The sequence below is a fragment of the Oncorhynchus clarkii genome, chromosome 10 (genome assembly GCF_045791955.1).
Source record: "Oncorhynchus clarkii lewisi isolate Uvic-CL-2024 chromosome 10, UVic_Ocla_1.0, whole genome shotgun sequence".
Taxonomy (NCBI): domain Eukaryota; kingdom Metazoa; phylum Chordata; class Actinopteri; order Salmoniformes; family Salmonidae; genus Oncorhynchus; species Oncorhynchus clarkii.
Genome location: NC_092156.1, coordinates 44,627,110 through 44,645,259, shown reverse-complemented (window position 1 = coordinate 44,645,259; position 18,150 = coordinate 44,627,110). Strand labels below are relative to the sequence as shown.

The window sequence follows — 18,150 nt, the reverse complement described above, 5'->3', positions numbered from 1 at the left end:
ACGTATTCCACATGCCACATGACTATTTTTCTACATAAGTGAAGTCTGGATTATGACTCTACCAATTAGACTGGTTTGGATTTCTCCCACATCAATATGGCTGCCATTTTCACCCCATTATGGAACGTTGAGTGTTTATAACATAGCCCCTCTAGTAATTTAATAGGGATCTCTATTGGTTAGACTGCCATGGTGCACTGGTAAAGTCAATGCAGAGGAAACTAGGTTGAAGTTCATGGTGTATAACCAAACATTAAACCAGACCCCTGGCAGGAGACTCAGTCTGTTCCTGGTTATATTCCACCATGGGACTGTGTTCTATTCCTTCACCATGGGACTGTGTTATATTCCTTCACCATGGGACTGTGTTTTATATTCCTTCACCATGGGACTGTGTTTTATATTCCTTCACCATGGGACTGTGTTTTATATTCCTTCACCATGGGACTGTGTTATATTCCTTCACCATGGGACTGTGTTTTATATTCCTTCACCATGGGACTGTGTTTTATATTCCTTCACCATGGGACTGTGTTTTATATTCCTTCACCATGGGACTGTGTTTTATATTCCTTCACCATGGGACTGTGTTTTATATTCCTTCACCATGGGACTGTGTTTTATATTCCTTCACCATGGGACTGTGTTATATTCCTTCACCATGGGACTGTGTTTTATATTCCTTCACCATGGGACTGTGTTATATTCCTTCACCATGGGACTGTGTTTTATATTCCTTCACCATGGGACTGTGTTTTATATTCCTTCACCATGGGACTGTGTTTTATATTCCTTCACCATGGGACTGTGTTTTATATTCCTTCACCATGGGACTGTGTTATATTCCTTCACCATGGGACTGTGTTTTATATTCCTTCACCATGGGACTGTGTTATATTCCTTCACCATGGGACTGTGTTTTATATTCCTTTACCATGGGACTGTGTTATATTCCTTCACCATGGGACTGTGTTTTATTCCTTCACCATGGGACTGTGTTATATTCCTTCACCATGGGACTGTGTTTTATATTCCTTCACCATGGGACTGTGTTTTATATTCCTTCACCATGGGACTGTGTTATATTCCTTCACCATGTGACTGTGTTTTATATTCCTTCACCATGGGACTGTGTTATATTCCTTCACCATGGGACTGTGTTATATTCCTTCACCATGTGACTGTGTTTTATATTCCTTCACCATGGGACTGTGTTATATTCCTTCACCATGGGACTGTGTTTTATTCCTTCACCATGGGACTGTGTTATATTCCTTCACCATGGGACTGTGTTTTATTCCTTCACCATGGGACTGTGTTATATTCCTTCACCATGGGACTGTGTTTTATTCCTTCACCATGGGACTGTGTTATATTCCTTCACCATGGGACTGTGTTATATTCCTTCACCATGGGACTGTGTTATATTCCTTCACCATGGGACTGTGTTTTATATTCCTTCACCATGGGACTGTGTTATATTCCTTCACCATGGGACTGTGTTATATTCCTTCACCATGGGACTGTGTTTTATATTCCTTCACCATGGGACTGTGTTATATTCCTTCACCATGGGACTGTGTTTTATATTCCTTCACCATGGGACTGTGTTTTATATTCCTTCACCATGGGACTGTGTTATATTCCTTCACCATGTGACTATGGTTTATATTCCTTCACCATGGGACTGTGTTTTATATTCCTTTACCATGGGACTGTGTTATATTCCTTCACCATGGGACTGTGTGTTATATTCCTTCACCATGGGACTGTGTTATATTCCTTCACCATGGGACTGTGTTTTATATTCCTTCACCATGGGACTGTGTTTTATATTCCTTCACCATGGGACTGTGTTTTATATTCCTTCACCATGGGACTGTGTTTTATTCCTTCACCATGGGACTGTGTTTTATATTCCTTCACCATGGGACTGTGTTATATTCCTTCACCATGGGACTGTGTTTTATATTCCTTCACCATGGGACTGTGTTTTATATTCCTTCACCATGGGACTGTGTTTTATATTCCTTCACCATGGGACTGTGTATTATATTCCTTCACCATGGGACTGTGTTATATTCCTTCACCATGGGACTGTGTTTTATATTCCTTCACCATGGGACTGTGTTTTATATTCCTTCACCATGGGACTGTGTTTTATATTCCTTCACCATGGGACTGTGTTATATTCCTTCACCATGGGACTGTGTTATATTCCTTCACCATGGGACTGTGTTTTATATTCCTTCACCATGGGACTGTGTTATATTCCTTCACCATGGGACTGTGTTTTATATTCCTTCACCATGGGACTGTGTTTAAATTCCTTCACCATGGGACTGTGTTATATTCCTTCACCATGGGACTGTGTTTTATATTCCTTCACCATGGGACTGTGTTTTATATTCCTTCACCATGGGACTGTTTTATATTCCTTCACCATGGGACTGTGTTATATTCCTTCACCATGGGACTGTGTTTTATATTCCTTCACCATGGGACTGTGTTTTATATTCCTTCACCATGGGACTGTGTTTTATATTCCTTCACCATGGGACTGTGTTATATTCCTTCACCATGGTACTGTGTTTTATATTCCTTCACCATGGGACTGTGTTATATTCCTTCACCATGGGACTGTGTTTTATTCCTTCACCATGGGACTGTGTTATATTCCTTCACCATGTGACTGTGTTTTATATTCCTTCACCATGGGACTGTGTTATATTCCTTCACCATGGGACTGTGTTATATTCCTTCACCATGGGACTGTGTTTTATTCCTTCACCATGGGACTGTGTTATATTCCTTCACCATGGGACTGTGTTTTATATTCCTTCACCATGGGACTGTATTATATTCCTTCACCATGGGACTGTGTTTTATATTCCTTCACCATGGGACTGTGTTTTATATTCCTTCACCATGGGACTGTGTTTTATATTCCTTCACCATGTTACTGTGTTTTATTCCTTCACCATGGGACTGTGTTATATTCCCTTGGAGCTGATTCAGAAATGGAAGCATCGTAAAAACATGGGCAGTGGTTCTGCCCTCCAGCACTCAGAGGTGTAAAATGCCAGGGCAGAGAGAGGGACATTTTTGGATAGAGGTGCAGATTACTGTACCCGAGCCAGGGGTGCCAAACACACAGAGCTTTTATCAGCTTACTGTAATCTTTGTCTGGCTAATTCAAAGGCTGCTCAGGCTACTATAGAGGGAATATCAAATCTGTGATTCCACTGGAGCCTCAATACCCCTGTGGCACAGGGATCAGAATAACACATCATTTATGCACAATACATATACTGTATATGTTATAGAACATACACTTTGCAATGAGTAATAATGTACATGTTAAAAAGTGCACTTTAAATACACTGTACACTTGGCAGAGTAGGTTCACATGCCAGTCTTGAACTGTATGCATTACAGAGTTGGTGAACATCGTAGAGGAATGTGCATGCCACATCAAGTGTCCCGATCGTCGTTGTAAGCATACTCAGACCAAAGCGCAGCGTGATATCGGTTCGACATCTTTCTATTATAAGAGCACCGAACAAAAAAACAATAAAGAATACACGACACGTGAAGCTCATGCAGTGCTCACAGGCAGCTACAAAAAAACAAGATCCCACAAAACACAGTGGGGAAATGGCTACCTAAATATGAACCATTCCAGGCCAACATAGAAATAAACCCGACTCTGGCCGCAAAACCTGACTCTATAGGGGAGGGTCCGGGAGGGCGTCTAGCGTCTGTGGCGGCTCCGGTGCGGATCCGCCAGCATCGGTGGCGGCTCCACGCACTAGGCCTCCAGTGAGTCTTCCCAGTCAGGTGCGTCCTGTGCCTGCTCCAAGCATTTGCCCTGAGGTGTGTGTCACCTGTGCCGACGCCACACATCAGGCCTCCAGTGCGTCTCTCCAGTTCAGAGCTTCCGGCGACGCTTCCCAGTCTAGAGCTTCCTGGCGACAGTTCCCAGTCCAGAGCTTCCGGTGACAGTTCCCAGTCCAGAGCTTCCGGTGACAGTTCCCAGTCCAGAGCTTCCGGCGATGAGTCCCAGTCCAGAGCTTCCGGCGATGAGTCCCAGTCCAGAGCTTCCGGTGACAGTTCCCAGTCCAGAGCTTCCGGCGACGAGTCCCAGTCCAGAGCTTCCGGAGATAGAGCTTCCAGTGACAGTTCCCAGTCCAGAGCTTCCGATGACAACGATTCCCAGTCCAGAGCTTCCGGCGATGAGTCCCAGTCCAGAGCTTCCGGCGACGATTCCCAGTCCAGAGCTTCCGGCGATGAGTCCCTGTCCAGAGCTTCCAGCGACGAGTCCCAGTCCAGAGCTTCCGGCGACATTCCCAGTCCAGAGCTTCCGGCGACGATTCCCAGTCCAGAGCTTCCGGCGACGAGTCCCAGTCCAGAGCTTCCGGCGACGTTTCACAGTCCAGAACCTCCAACGACAGTCCACAGTCCGGAACCTCCAACGACGGTCCACAGTCCGGAACCTCCTGATACGGTCCACAGTCCGGAACCTCCTGAGATGGTCCACTGTCCGGAACCTCCTGCGACGGTCCACGGTCCGGAACTTCCAGCTCAGGGACAGGAGCTATCCTCTGCGCCGATGCCCAGTCCGAGCACGGCGTCCAGTCCAGCTCCATGGCAGGAGTCTTCCTTTACACCGATGTCCAGTCCAGACACGGCATCCAGTCCCGCTCCATGGCAGGAGTCTTCCTTTACACCGATGTCCAGTCCAGATACGGCATCCAGTCCCGCTCCATGGCAGGAGTCTTCCTTTACACCGATGTCCAGTCCAGACACGGCATCCAGTCCTGCTCCATGGCAGGAGTCTTCCTTTTACACCGATGTCCAGGCCAGGCCCGGTGTCCAGTCTCGCTCCATGGCAGGAGCCTCCCTCGGCATCTAGGTCCAGTCCAGGCACAGTGTTCAGCCTGGGTCCATTGCTGGATCCGCAGGATGAGCGGGTTCTTCGGCCCGCACCATAGCCGCCACCAAAGATGGTGGATCCGCGAGCTGAGTGGGTTCTTCATCCCGCACCAGAGCCGGCCCCCGATGCTGGCTGATCTGCGGGATGAGCGGGTTCTTCGCCCCGCACCAGAGCCGCCTCCGATGCTAGCGGATCCGCGGGATGAGAGGGTTCTTTGTCCTGCACCAGAGCTGCCACCGACACTAGACCCCCCAACCCTCCCTTTTGGTTTCTGGTTTTGCGGCCAGAGTCCGCAACTTTGGGGGGGGGGGGGGTACTGTCACGTCCTGACCATAGAGAGTCCTTATTTTATATGGTGGAGTAGGTCAGGGCGTGACTGGGGGGTTAGTCTAGTTTCTATTTTCTATGTGGGGTTCTAGTTTTGTTTTCTATGTTGGTGTTTGGTATGATTCCCAATTAGAGGCAGCTGGCTATCGTTGTCTCTAATGGGAAAAAATGACTATGTATCAAACTTGATTCTTCTTACATGTCCTACTAAAGTTACCCCTAGAGTTGATTGACACACCCAGTTAGCATAGAACAAAAATCCCCATCAAAGTCCATCTGTTTAAGCCAATGTTGGCCTTCAGCATCTGCGGTGGAAGGTGGCAAAGTTACAGCAGTGTCTGTCAGACCAGGAAACATCCCGAAAATCTCTCTTCTCACGAAAACGTCTGCAGAATCTGAACGGTTTGGGCTAGAAGCAAATATAACCTAACCTGAGCTCTCAAGAACCCAATACCATACAGCCATAGGGTTATCCTTTGAACTGGTAATAATCAATGCAATACGGTTTTGGAAATTTCAGAAATTCTATACTGAGCAAAAACAACATGCAATAATATCAACCATTTTTATTGAGTTACAGTTCATCTAAGGACATCAGACAATTGAAATAAATTCAGCAGGCCCTAATCTATGGATTTAACATGACTGGGAATACAGATATGCATCTATTGGTCACAGATACCTTTAAAACAAAAGGTATGGGCGTGGATCAGAAAACCAGTCAGTATCTGGTGTGACCACCATTTTCCTCATGCAACGCGACACATCTACTTCGCATAGAGTTGATCAGGCTGTCGCTTGTGTAATGTTTTCCCAGTCCTCTTCAACGGCTGTGTGAAGTTGCTGGATATTGGCGGGAACTGGAACACGCTGTCGTACACGTCTACACAGAACATCCCAAACGTGCTCAACGAGTGACATGTCTGGTGAGTCTGCAGGCCATGGAAGAACTGGGACATTTTTCAGCTTCCAGGAATTGTGTACAGATCCTTGTGACATGGGGCCATGCATTATCATGCTGAAACATGAGGTGATGGCGGCGTATGAATGGCACGACAATGGGCCTCAGGATCTCGTCACGGTATCTCTGCGCATTAATTGCCATCGATAAAATGCAATTGTGTTCGTGGTTCGTAGCTTACGCCTGCCCATACCATAACCCCACCGCCACCATGGGGCACTCTGTTCACAACGTTGACATCAGCAAACTACTCACCAACACAACGGCATTCACGTGGTCTGCAGTTGTGAGGCCGGTTGGACGTACTGCCAGATTCTCTCAAATGACGTTGGAGGAGGCTTATGGTAGAGAAATTAACATTACATTCTCTGTCAACAGCTCGGGTGGACATTAATGCAGTCAGCATTCCAATTGCACATCCCGTCAAAACTTGAGACATGTGTGGCATTGTGTTGTGTGACAAAACTGCACATTTTGAGAGAAATTATATTTGTGTGCATACGGAAAATGTCTGGAATATTTTATTTCAGCTCATGAAACATGGGGCCAACAGTTTACATACATATTTTGTTCAGTAAACTTTCATATCCCCCCAAAATGATTTAATAAATACTAAAGATACACTTCATGTGAGGCATTTTAGATTCCCACGGAGGTGTTTTGTGTTGCACTTCCCGACCTAATGGAAACTCGGGAGGGAACAAAAACAAAACATCTGCTCGAAGCTGTGTCACACAAAAAAAACTCTGTGGAACTCTGTGGTAAAACAGCGAACAGCAAGTACATATTTTATATTTGTAAAGTTGATTTTGTATGATAAGTTTTGTGTTCAAGTTTAGTGTTCAAGTTTAGTGTTCAAGGTTTCCAAAACTGTATCGCAATCAAGGATAAATTGTTTGTAGAGCATTTCACACTTGACCAAATCACCTCAGCTAATCAAAAGGGATGTGGAAGGACTGAGTCATGAGAAGGGCTAACCTAACCTATGACCTGACCCCTCACCTTATGTATTACTGACCCACAGTTTGCAAGAAGCGACATCAAAACAATTATACAACCCAAATAGCTCCTAGCCTCCCACACATCCTTTCTGAAACTAAACAATATAAAAACAAAATTTACATTTTTGTATTTAACCTTTATTTAACGAGGCGGCCTACCAAAAAGGCAAAAGGCCTGCTGCGGTGATAGGGGCCTGGGATTAAAAAATAAAACATTTATACAATATAAATATAGGACAAAACACACATCACGACAAGAGAGACAACACAACACTACATAAAGAGAGACCTAAGAAAACAACATAGCAAGGCAGCAACACATGACAACACAGCATGGTAGCAACACAACATAACAACAACATGGTAAAAACACAACATGGTAGCAGCACAAAACATGGCACAAACATTATTGGACACAGACAACAGCACAAAAGGCAAGAAGGTAGAGACAACAATACATCACACAAAGCAGCCACAACTGTCAGTAAGAGTGTCCATGATTGAGTCTTTGAATGAAGAGATTGAGATAAAACTCTCCAGTTTGAGTGTTTGTTGCAGCTCGTTCCAGTCACTAGCTGCAGGGAACTGAAAAGAGGAGAGACCCAGGGATGTGTGTACTTTGGGGACCTTTAACAGAATGTGACTGGCAGAACTTGTGTTGTATGTGGAGGATGAGGGGTGCAGTAGATATCTCATCAACCAGTGGGTCTTGTGACGGGTATACAGAGATGATCAGTTTACAGAGGAGCATAGAGTGCAGTGATGTGTCCTATAACGAGCATTGGTGGCAAATCTGATGGCCGATTGGTTAAGAACATCTTGAGAGCACCCTTACCTGCCGATCTATAAATTATGTCTCCGTAATCTAGCATGGGTAGGATGGTCATCTGAATCAGGGTTAGTTTGGCAGCTGGGGTGAAAGAGGAGCGAATACGATAGAGGAAACCAAGTCTAGATCTTCAGCCTGCAGCTTTGGTATGTGCTGAAAGAAGGACAGTGCGCCGTCTAGCCATACTCCCAAGTACTTGTATGAGGTGACTATACAAGTATGAGGTAGTAATAACACCTGTGGGAGGAGGGGCATTATTCTTACCAAACCAGTAGTACTTTGTTTTGGAGGTGTTCAGAACAAGGTTAAGGGTATAGAAAGCTTGTTGGACACAATGAAAGCTTTGTTGTAGAGCATTTAACACAAAATACAGGGAGGGGCCAGCTGAGTATAAGACTGCATCATCTGCATATAAATGAATGAGAGAGCTTCCTACTGCCTGAGCTATGTTGTTGATGTAAATTGAGAAGAGCGTGGTGCCTAGGATCGAGCCTTGGGGTACTCCCTTGGTGACAGGCAGTGGCTGAGACAGCAGATTTTCTGACTTTATACACTGCAGTCTTTGAAAGAGGTAGTTAGCAAATATAAACAAATATAAACTTGCAAATCAGGTCTGAAAACATACTGAAATTAAACTGAATTCTAAATAAAAATCCCTGAAATTATAGAAATAAAAAACTATAATAACCTTGCTTCACACACACTTCACATGCAACTCAGACCCACCACTCATAGCAGAATGAGCACTTGACATAATCCACATATGCAAGTGGTATAATGTGTACATTATATACTGTAGGGACATAACCCCTGCAAGACATTTATAGAAATCACAGAGGAAAGGTAACTTTATTGACAGGTTTATGACTTGTATTAGTTATTACTGACCCAGAAGCATTAGTGTTGCCTTTTCAATGGCCAATCATCAATGCTGCCCTCTGGTGGTCAAATAAAATGGCACCTGATCATCTATGGAAAACAGCAATTGAACTGCTTGCATTCAAAGACATTGTGTAATAGTTTTCTTTAAGATTATTGTGTTAATAAAACAATAAGGAAGTGTCCTCCAGGCGCTGGAGAGTTGCATAACTCTAATATTATGGAGATAGATACCGTGGAGGGACATGTTTTGGATGGATAGCTTGTGTGCACCATGATCTGTTCTATCTCATTGCATGAGGACTTGTTTCTATGTGGAACTAATGCATTGTTCTCTTGTTTCCTCAGGGCATCTGGCACTGTATACACAGCCATTGACATTGCTACTGGCCAGGAGGTAAACTAACTTAACTACCGCAGTCCCTTCAGAAAAACATCCACATCTTACGTGTCTGTCTGTCACCCTGATTAGCCATCTCTTCTGGCTAATCACAGTAGCTGTGTAGTCTGCCGGAAGAGCACCGAAAGCACCGTCTAATGGCTCGTCTGTGGTTGTGCCTCTGTCAGGTGGCCATCAAGCAGATGAACCTCCAGCAGCAGCCCAAGAAGGAGCTCATCATCAATGAGATCCTGGTGATGAGGGAAAACAAAAACCCCAACATAGTCAACTACCTGGACAGGTGACCTTCATAGCCATGGTTACTGATGGGGAAAACCGCAAGTATAGCAGATACTGTAAATATGACCATTTCGTGCACTACTATACTTGAAGGTAGACTCAGCGAAATGGCATTGACCACGAGCAGCACCGTAGCTATTGGGATGAGTGATATTCAAGACCTCACTCTCACACAGTCACACACATTATCTGCGCATGTGCACGGTTTCGCCCTCACGCGTTTAGAGCGTGGTAGCCAGGGCACCAACACAGAGGGGAGGTTAAGCTTCAAGCTCCAGGGCTCTTAGTTGATACAGACATCGACCCACTTTGCTGTTTACTTTCTGGATCCTAACTTTAACCTCTGTCCTCCTCTGTCTGCAGTTACCTGGTAGGGGATGAGCTGTGGGTAGTGATGGAGTACCTGGCTGGAGGCTCACTGACTGATGTCGTGACTGAGACCTGCATGGACGAGGGCCAGATCGCTGCAGTCTGCAGAGAGGTAAGAGACCAGCCCACAAATACCCCCTAGTGACTTGAGCTGAGCCCCTTCTGACCACTAGCCTAGGCATTTCCTCTGATCCAGATGTGCGTGTCCCCACTCTCTACAGTGTCTGCAGGCTCTGGACTTTCTGCACTCCAACCAGGTGATCCACAGAGACATCAAGAGTGACAACATCCTGCTGGGCATGGACGGCTCGGTCAAGCTCAGTAAGTCATCTCACTAGTAAGGGACAGGCAGGAGGGACCAGGGTGGAATGATAGTCAATTGGATGTTGCGGTAGAGAGTCGTGTGGGGAGTGTTGGGGTTGAAGAAGCTGTGTCTGACATGTTCCTCTCTCCCTAAAGCCGACTTCGGGTTCTGTGCCCAGATCACGCCAGAGCAGAACAAGCGCAGCACCATGGTGGGCACACCCTACTGGATGGCACCCGAGGTAGTGACCCGCAAGGCCTACGGGCCCAAGGTTGACATCTGGTCCCTGGGTATCATGGCCATAGAGATGGTGGAGGGTGAACCTCCCTACCTGAATGAGAACCCTCTCAGAGTAAGACACATTATCTACAGTTCACACACATCCAGGGATATACTGGAGCTATTTGATCAGTAAGGGCCAATAACTGATTGGCCCTCTCCACCCCTCTCTCCCATCCCCTCAGGCGCTGTACCTTATCGCCACCAACGGGACTCCAGAGCTCCAGAACCCTGAGCGATTGACCTCCGTGTTCAGAGACTTCCTCAACCGTTGCCTGGAGATGGACGTGGACCGCAGAGGCTCAGCCAAGGAGCTCCTCCAGGTACTGACCACCATGTTAACCCCAACCTGACCACACTGACCACTAACATAACCCAAACCTTAACCTGACCACTCTAACATAACCCAAACTCGACCACACTGACCAGTCTACCCCTACATTACTAACATACTGCTCTAACCTTGAATCACAGTCTGTAGAGCTTTCCCTCATTACTGTTCTTTGCTTGTGTTCTTTGCAGCATTCGTTCCTGAAGTTAGCCAAGCCCCTGTCCAGCCTGAGCCCCCTGATTGTTGCAGCCAAGGAAGCCATCAAGAACAGCAGCCGCTAGGAGGCGCTGTGTGTCCACACACAGAGCTGGACCCTGTTCCATGGGGTTGTGAGACAGGCAGCACAGGGATAAACAGTAACCAACCCCCCCTGCTGCCTCATACAGAGGATGGACAGCTGGCCTACAGGGCCTCTCAGCGGCCGAGATGCTGCTACTGAATCACCTTCCTGCCTCCTCTTTTAGTCCGCCAGCATTCTGTACATGTGGAGCAGTCCATCGGTACTCTGTAAGTGTGTGTGTGTGTGTGTGTGTACGTGTGTGTGTGTGTATGTGCGCAAGCTTGTGTGTGTGTAAGGGTGTGTGTGTGTGTAAGTGTGTGTGTCCTGTGAGGGGAGTAGAAGCTCCTTAACAAAAACACAAAAAAAGAGAAAATACAAAGAAAATATTTGTGCTCCTTTTCAAGAGGGAGAGATCCAGGAAGCACTGAGAGCTTGTGATTCCTTCCCTTTCCCTTTCCTTCCCTTTCTGTCCAGCGATCACCTCGGTTCCCTGTTCTTCTAGGTCTTTCCGATAAGGCCTCTCCTGCATTGAACATTTTACATGAGAGACAGACTCTGGGACTCGGGAACCGACATATGCCTGCATGACTTTGGCTCTGTGTAACCAACTTGCAACCTGCTCATCCTCTGCAGGTGTGTGTGTGTGTGTGTGTGTGTGTGTGTGTGTGTGTGTGTGTGTGTGTGTGTGTGTGTGTGTGTGTGTGTGTGTGTGTGTGTGTGTGTGTGTGTGTGTGTGTGTGTGTGTGTGTGTGTGTGTGTGTGTGTGTGTGTTTTCCAAGCCATTTGGCTTACTCCAGGACATAGCTGTCATTCCTTGGATACCCTAAACTTCCTAGATGTTCAGAGATCTGACATAGAGAATGGCTGGGCCAAGGCTGTAGTGGAGGCTGATTCAATCACTACTGCCTCTCGGATGGGCCACAGTGTGTTCACGTTTCCAAAGTCAAAAGCTTTGAAAACGTTTTCCAATTCTTCAAGTTCAAGTATGAAACCCATGTTATGGACTTACTACCTGTAATTAGTTAAAATCAATTTAGTAAATTAATGTATTTGTAATTGTTTGTCCAGAGTCAATTTCCAATCAGAGATTCTGAGACGCGTGGTCCGTTAGAACGATTCTGAAGGTGTCACAATCTATTGCAGGACACTAGACTGGACAGGACAGACTAGACTGGACAGACTAGACTGGACAGACTAGACAGGACAGGACAGACTAGACTGGAGAGACTAGACTGGACAGACTACACTGGACAGACTAGACTGGACAGACTAGACAGGACAGACTAGACTGGACAGACTAGACTGGACAGATTAGACTGTATTAGTGTCTATGTGGGGATAGCCTGCCAACAAAAATGAGCTTGAAAATATTTTTCAGTTTGCCAATGTTACCATTTGTTTCACATCAGTGAGCCTTACTTTTGCTTTAACCTCTGATCTGTGAATTTACCTAAATGTATCTGAAGCAGAAGCCATTTGTTCAAATGAGCACAATCCCTGAGTTAGTGCACATGTTCATCTGTCTGTCTGTCTGTCTGTCTGTCTGTCTGTCTGTCTGTCTGTCTCTCTGTTTGTCTCTCGGTCTCTCTCTCTCTCTGTCTGTCTCTCTCTCTCTGTCTGTCTGTCTGTCTGTCTGTCTGTCTGTCTGTCTGTCTGTCTGTCTGTCTGTCTGTCTGTCTCTCTGTCTCTCTGTCTCTCTCTCTGTCTGTCTGTCTGTTTGTCTGTCGGTCTCTCTCTCTCTTTCTCTCTGTCTTTGTCCATCCATGAGGAGTGTATATATAGTTTTTTTAATGGGATGCCGTTCTTTAGCTTCCTCAGCGTGAGTTAAGACTCATTACTCCAGTGTCTTGTCGCAGCTAAACTTAGTACTGTGTGAGTTGTATCTGTTTCTATGCGTTTCTGTGAGTTTTTGCTATGTGGCCGCAGATTGGTGGGTGTTAGTTAATCATTTGTCCATGAAAATGTTTTTGGATTGATGACTGAGTGCCATTGTATAATTGTAACCTGTCTTACGGACCATTTAAAACAAGAGGATTACATTCCCCTTCACTCTGCCATTCCTACCATCCCATAGCAGAGGCTACTGGACAAGTACTCTGAAAAGCTCTCTCTCTACATAAATATAGACTGTTTCTTGATTCTTAATTCAATAGCTTACTTATAACCATCCCTGTGACATTCTCTGCCTGTTCCATAGTAGCCACAGTTTCCCTTAGGACTGTACTGAAGTCCAGACCTGGGACAGAGAGAGTATGAGACAGGATAGACACTTGTCCTTGTGTTGTGTCTATATCCCTGGTAGATTTTTTGTGTGTGTGTGTGTGTGTGTGTGTGTGTGTGTGTGTGTGTGTGTGTGTGTGTGTGTGTGTGTGTGTGTGTGTGTGTGTGTGTGTGTGTGTGTGTGTGTGTGTGTGTGTGTGTGTGTATAGATGAATGGGAGTGTATGCATGAGTGGCTGTGTGTACACGTGTGTGTGTGAGCACATGTGTGTGTTTGTAAGCGAGAGAGCTACCTCAGCACTAGATGCCACTCCTGTTGTCCACCTTAACTCAGACGGTGAGGTGCAGGGTAGCTGCTCACTCGTACCACCACTGTAGGCTATACGTACTGTAGAAATGCAGGAGAGCCATTGCAAGGAGGACATGGCCGATTTCATGCATGGGAAGCAACACATGTTAATTCATTTTCCAAGTAGGCTAACATTGTTAGAATATGTGTGTATGTATGTATGTAAATAAGATGGAAAAAATGCAATGGCAATATTCAGGTTGCTCTATAGTAGGCCTATGTATTTGTAAATGGTTTGCACCCTGGAAATTGAACATGAAAATAAACGTTGTCTAAACACTCCTGGATGGAACAATCCTGCTTGGGTTGTGTCAGACAGTACTCCACCTGGACACAGAGCCATTGGAAGCAGTCCTGTCTGTCTCCAGCACGCCCATGGAGCCTGTCTGTCAGTCCGGAGCATGACTGCTGAGTGTGCCTGTGGCTGAGAGTATCAGGGACCTTACAGAGACAATCTGCCCTGTGACCTTTGGTCTCACCTATGTACCTGAACTATGAGCACAAAGATGAACTCTGGGACAGCTAGCGGCAACCCCGGCCTGCCCCACCCCGCCCCGCCGGTCCGCTCCTCTTCTGCGGTCGCACCTGTACATTCCTCTCTTTTGAATGTGTAAACCTGTACACGTGGTGTGAAAATTCCTCTATAAATGTGTATCAAGAGAATGGAACAAAGACAAAAAAGCGTTTTTAAAAAAATTATTCCTATTATTATTCTACTATTGTCATCATGTGGGTTTGTTAACCGCTGATCCGTCTGGTAAACCTCAGCAGGCCCCCATCTTTGGAAACAGACAGATGAGAAAAAGCGACAGGTTTCGGATAAGCTATTTTTAATTGTTAAAGCTATAGACTTTTTTAAATTATGAATTGTGCATGGCTGTGTCTTGAGTGTAAAACAAGAAAATACTGCAGTTTGGGAACTGGACTGAAATAAAATGAAAAATTTAAAACATCATTGTAAATTAACTTTTTGAATAGATGTACTTTGACCTTTTAGTAGGGATTACCTGGCAAATCATTTTGAGCAAATGGAGTACGGTAGTTTAGACACATGCAGTATACCCTTTAGACATTTCAAGTTGCTCAGTGGAAGGATACAAATGGATGACCATAGTCTAAAACTGACACTGTAGATACTGTACATTCAGGTTATTCAAGACTTTACAATATTGTGTAGCAAAAACTGAAACCTTTTTTGTCTGTTTCTCAACAATATCAAAAGAGGCACATGCATTTGTACATGATAACAAACATGTTATTAAAATGTATATCTTGCATCATTTTGTATACAGATACAACATGTGTATCACTTCAATGAGCTATTTTGTTTCATAGTGTATGGTTTAGTATAAAATAATTGCATTTTGTCTTGCTTCATGCTGACTTTTTCACATTCATTCACCTTTCAAAAAGGCATAACTTGTTTCTTTACAAAACACAATGTAATGCAATAATAGTAAGAAAAAATGTACTCCGGAAGCCCTGAAGGTTCTTCTTGGTCAATGACCATGCCAGTCCTTAAAAGAATTGATAGTCATTCTGGCAACCAAATGATGTCTTGTAGTGATAAGCTCCTGTCCAAAGTCTCCTTCTGGCGTTGTTATTGCAAGGAAGAGGTGACAGAGTCTTGTATACGTTGTCAATGTGACCCAGGTAGTTGTCAGCTGATCCAGGTCACATCTCTGTGAGCTCGGTGCAGGTGACGATGCGGAGGGTGATGGAGCCAGGCATCTCGTCGGCCATGGCTCTGCCTCTTTTCCTTAGCTGGAGCCTCTGGGGTTTGGTGGAGTCTTTTAACGAGCCTGTCAGAACCACCTGGCCCAGGAACTGGTCCTTCACAGCGTTACTATTCCACACCTGGGGAAGAGGACAAGTAGGGAGGGGTAGACCAGGTAAGACCAAAGCATGAAAACTACACTAACACTAAGGACATCAAATGTACCAATTCATGAATCACTTTATCTTTAGTTCCCATTGGTATTCATGGCATTTGACACCTCTATATCTTACCTCCACAGTGATTGGCTTCCTGGGCTTCTTTCTGTAGAAGATGGCTCTGGTCTCAAACACCGGGTCCAGGGTGTCTGCCTTAACTGTTGACCGGACTGAGCGGCCCTCACAGGACACAATCACATATGGATCTGCACCTGCACAATGACACAGTATGAACCAGCCATAAGGTCATGCTGAGTAAACTCTGATAATGTCTACTTCTGACTTGTGTTTCCCTGTAATGTATAGTATTAATTCGAGGTTGTGGAGCGTTCCCTAACCCCCTGTGCCGTCCTGGTTCTCCAGCCCCTCTGCTCCGTGGATGTAGATCTGGGACACAGCATGGGGGTAGCCAGTGACTGCACTCCAACACCTCATCCTGGGCTTGTGTTCTGTTAGCTCTCTGAGAGACAAAGAGAGATCATCACATACCTTTAAAGTACTGCTAAAAACTGCATCGACATCATACTAAAGTGTGTCATTACATCTAAATTGGGGCTCTTAGCTATGCCACAGGTCTAGTTCCAGTACCTGCATCCTGAGTCTACATCAGTGTAAACGCGCAGCATGAACTCTCCCAGAATCTCCGGTTTTAAGGTGGAGGGGATGATGATGTAGCGACCCTTGGGGAGCGTGACCCTCGTGAACACCGTGCGGGCGTTGATGTACTTCGACGTTTGCACGTTCGTCTGGGTGATGATGTTATGCATGCGGTACTTTCTGTTTAGTTCCACCTTAAATCAGAAGAAACCATTTCTCACCATGATTGTTCCGCCAATGTTTGTTATTTCAGCTTGAACAGATTGAAACACTAAATCATTGGTAACACTTCATTTTAATTAAGGGGTCCTTATTACAGTGTGCTTACATATGCAATTACACTGTAACAAGTATTGTAGTTAATTGTAATAATTAATAGTTACACTGTAGTAACAACATGTACCTGGTGGTAATTGCAGTCTGTGATTACAGGGGTGTAACAACGAATGTTTGTTACCATAGCATCCCAATGCACCATATTTCAGCCTGCACAAACCACATGATAAACAATATTTTAAATTGTTAAATCATTTTAATTGTGCGTTTGACAGTGGGTCAAGAACACACTTCTCCAGCTTACCAATGACCATCGAAGGTGAGCATTTGCCCAATGTATGGCATCATGTCAAAATTGTGAACATAGTGCCCCATGGTGACGGTGGGGTTATGGTATGGGCTGGCATAAGCTATGGACGACGAACACAATTGCATTTTATCGATGGCAATTTGAATGCACAAGGTCCCGAGGCCCATTCTCGTGCCGTTCATCTGCCGCCATCACCTCATGTTTCAGCATGATAATGCACGGCCCCGTGTCGCAAGGATCTGTACAAAATTCCTGGAAGCTGAAAATGTCCCAGTTCTTCCAGGGCCTGCATGCTCACCAGACATGTCACCCATTGAGCACGTTTGGGATGCTCTGGATGGACTTGTACGACAGCGTGTTCCAGTTCCGGCCAATATCCAGCAACTTCACACAGGCATTGAAGAGTGGGACAACATTCCACAGGCCACAATCAACAGCCTGATCAACTACAGTATATGAGAAGGAGATGTCTCGCTGCATGAAACAAATGGTGGTCCCACCAGATACTGACTGGTTTAATGATCCACGCTCCTACTTTTTTTAAAGGTACTGTATCAGTGACCAACAGATGCATTTCTGTATTCCCAGTCATGTGAAATCCATAGATTGGGGGCCTTATGAATTTATTTCAATTGACTGTTTTCCTTATATGAACTGTAACTCAGTAAAATAGTTTTAATTATTGCATGTTGCATTTATATTGTTGTCCAGTATAGTTACCATGTACAGAATAGACTTTCCATGCAATCTGTACATTTTGGGGGAATTAGCTAGCACACCACCTAATTGTCTATTCTTGACTAACTAGCTAGCTAACTACCTAAAGCTGGCAAATATGCTATGATCACTATTCACTAGCTAACTAGATAGCCAACATTAGCTGGGCTCGATGGTCTTATCTTCCCTGAACCTTGTCCTCAGGGTAGCCGTACCCTAAGGGTATTACGTGAGACTCACCCAGCATGTTAACGTTAGCTTGCCGGCGAACTACTTGTGTCGACACAAGCACTATTATTGCTAGCTGGATAACACAACAACTAGCTAGGTAGCTAACTAGGCCTAACTAGCTACAGTGCCTTCAGAAGGTATTCATACCCCTTGACTTATTCCACATTTTGTTGTGTTACAGCCTGATTTCAAAATGTATTAATCATCTACACACAATACCCTGTAATGGCAAAGTAAAAACATGATTTTAGAATTTTTTGGAAATGTATTGAAAATGAAATACAGAAATATCTCATTTACATAAGTATTCACAGCCGAGGCAATACTTGTAGACGCAGCTG

At 45.0% G+C, this 18,150-nt stretch overlaps 2 protein-coding genes across 2 annotated transcripts in view; one reads left to right on the top strand and one right to left on the bottom strand.

Moving 5' to 3' along the window:
• The window catches only part of LOC139418563 (serine/threonine-protein kinase PAK 3-like), a 59,797-nt gene extending 45,104 nt beyond the window's left edge, over positions 1–14,693 (top strand). The window contains exons 10-16 of the mRNA XM_071168124.1: positions 9,282–9,330; positions 9,501–9,613; positions 9,976–10,093; positions 10,203–10,302; positions 10,441–10,637; positions 10,750–10,887; positions 11,087–14,693. Of these exons, the coding sequence (XP_071024225.1) occupies positions 9,282–9,330; positions 9,501–9,613; positions 9,976–10,093; positions 10,203–10,302; positions 10,441–10,637; positions 10,750–10,887; positions 11,087–11,176 (805 nt within the window). The 3' untranslated portion in view covers positions 11,177–14,693. The remainder of the gene's footprint in view (positions 1–9,281; positions 9,331–9,500; positions 9,614–9,975; positions 10,094–10,202; positions 10,303–10,440; positions 10,638–10,749; positions 10,888–11,086) is intronic.
• Positions 14,557–18,150, bottom strand: part of LOC139418561 (calpain-5-like) — a 34,789-nt gene continuing 31,195 nt past the window's right edge. Inside the window, exons 9-12 of the mRNA XM_071168123.1 lie at positions 16,267–16,469; positions 16,017–16,138; positions 15,754–15,890; positions 14,557–15,600 (exon numbers count right to left, since the gene is read on the bottom strand). Coding sequence (XP_071024224.1) covers positions 15,418–15,600; positions 15,754–15,890; positions 16,017–16,138; positions 16,267–16,469 — 645 coding nt within the window. The 3' untranslated portion in view covers positions 14,557–15,417. The remainder of the gene's footprint in view (positions 15,601–15,753; positions 15,891–16,016; positions 16,139–16,266; positions 16,470–18,150) is intronic.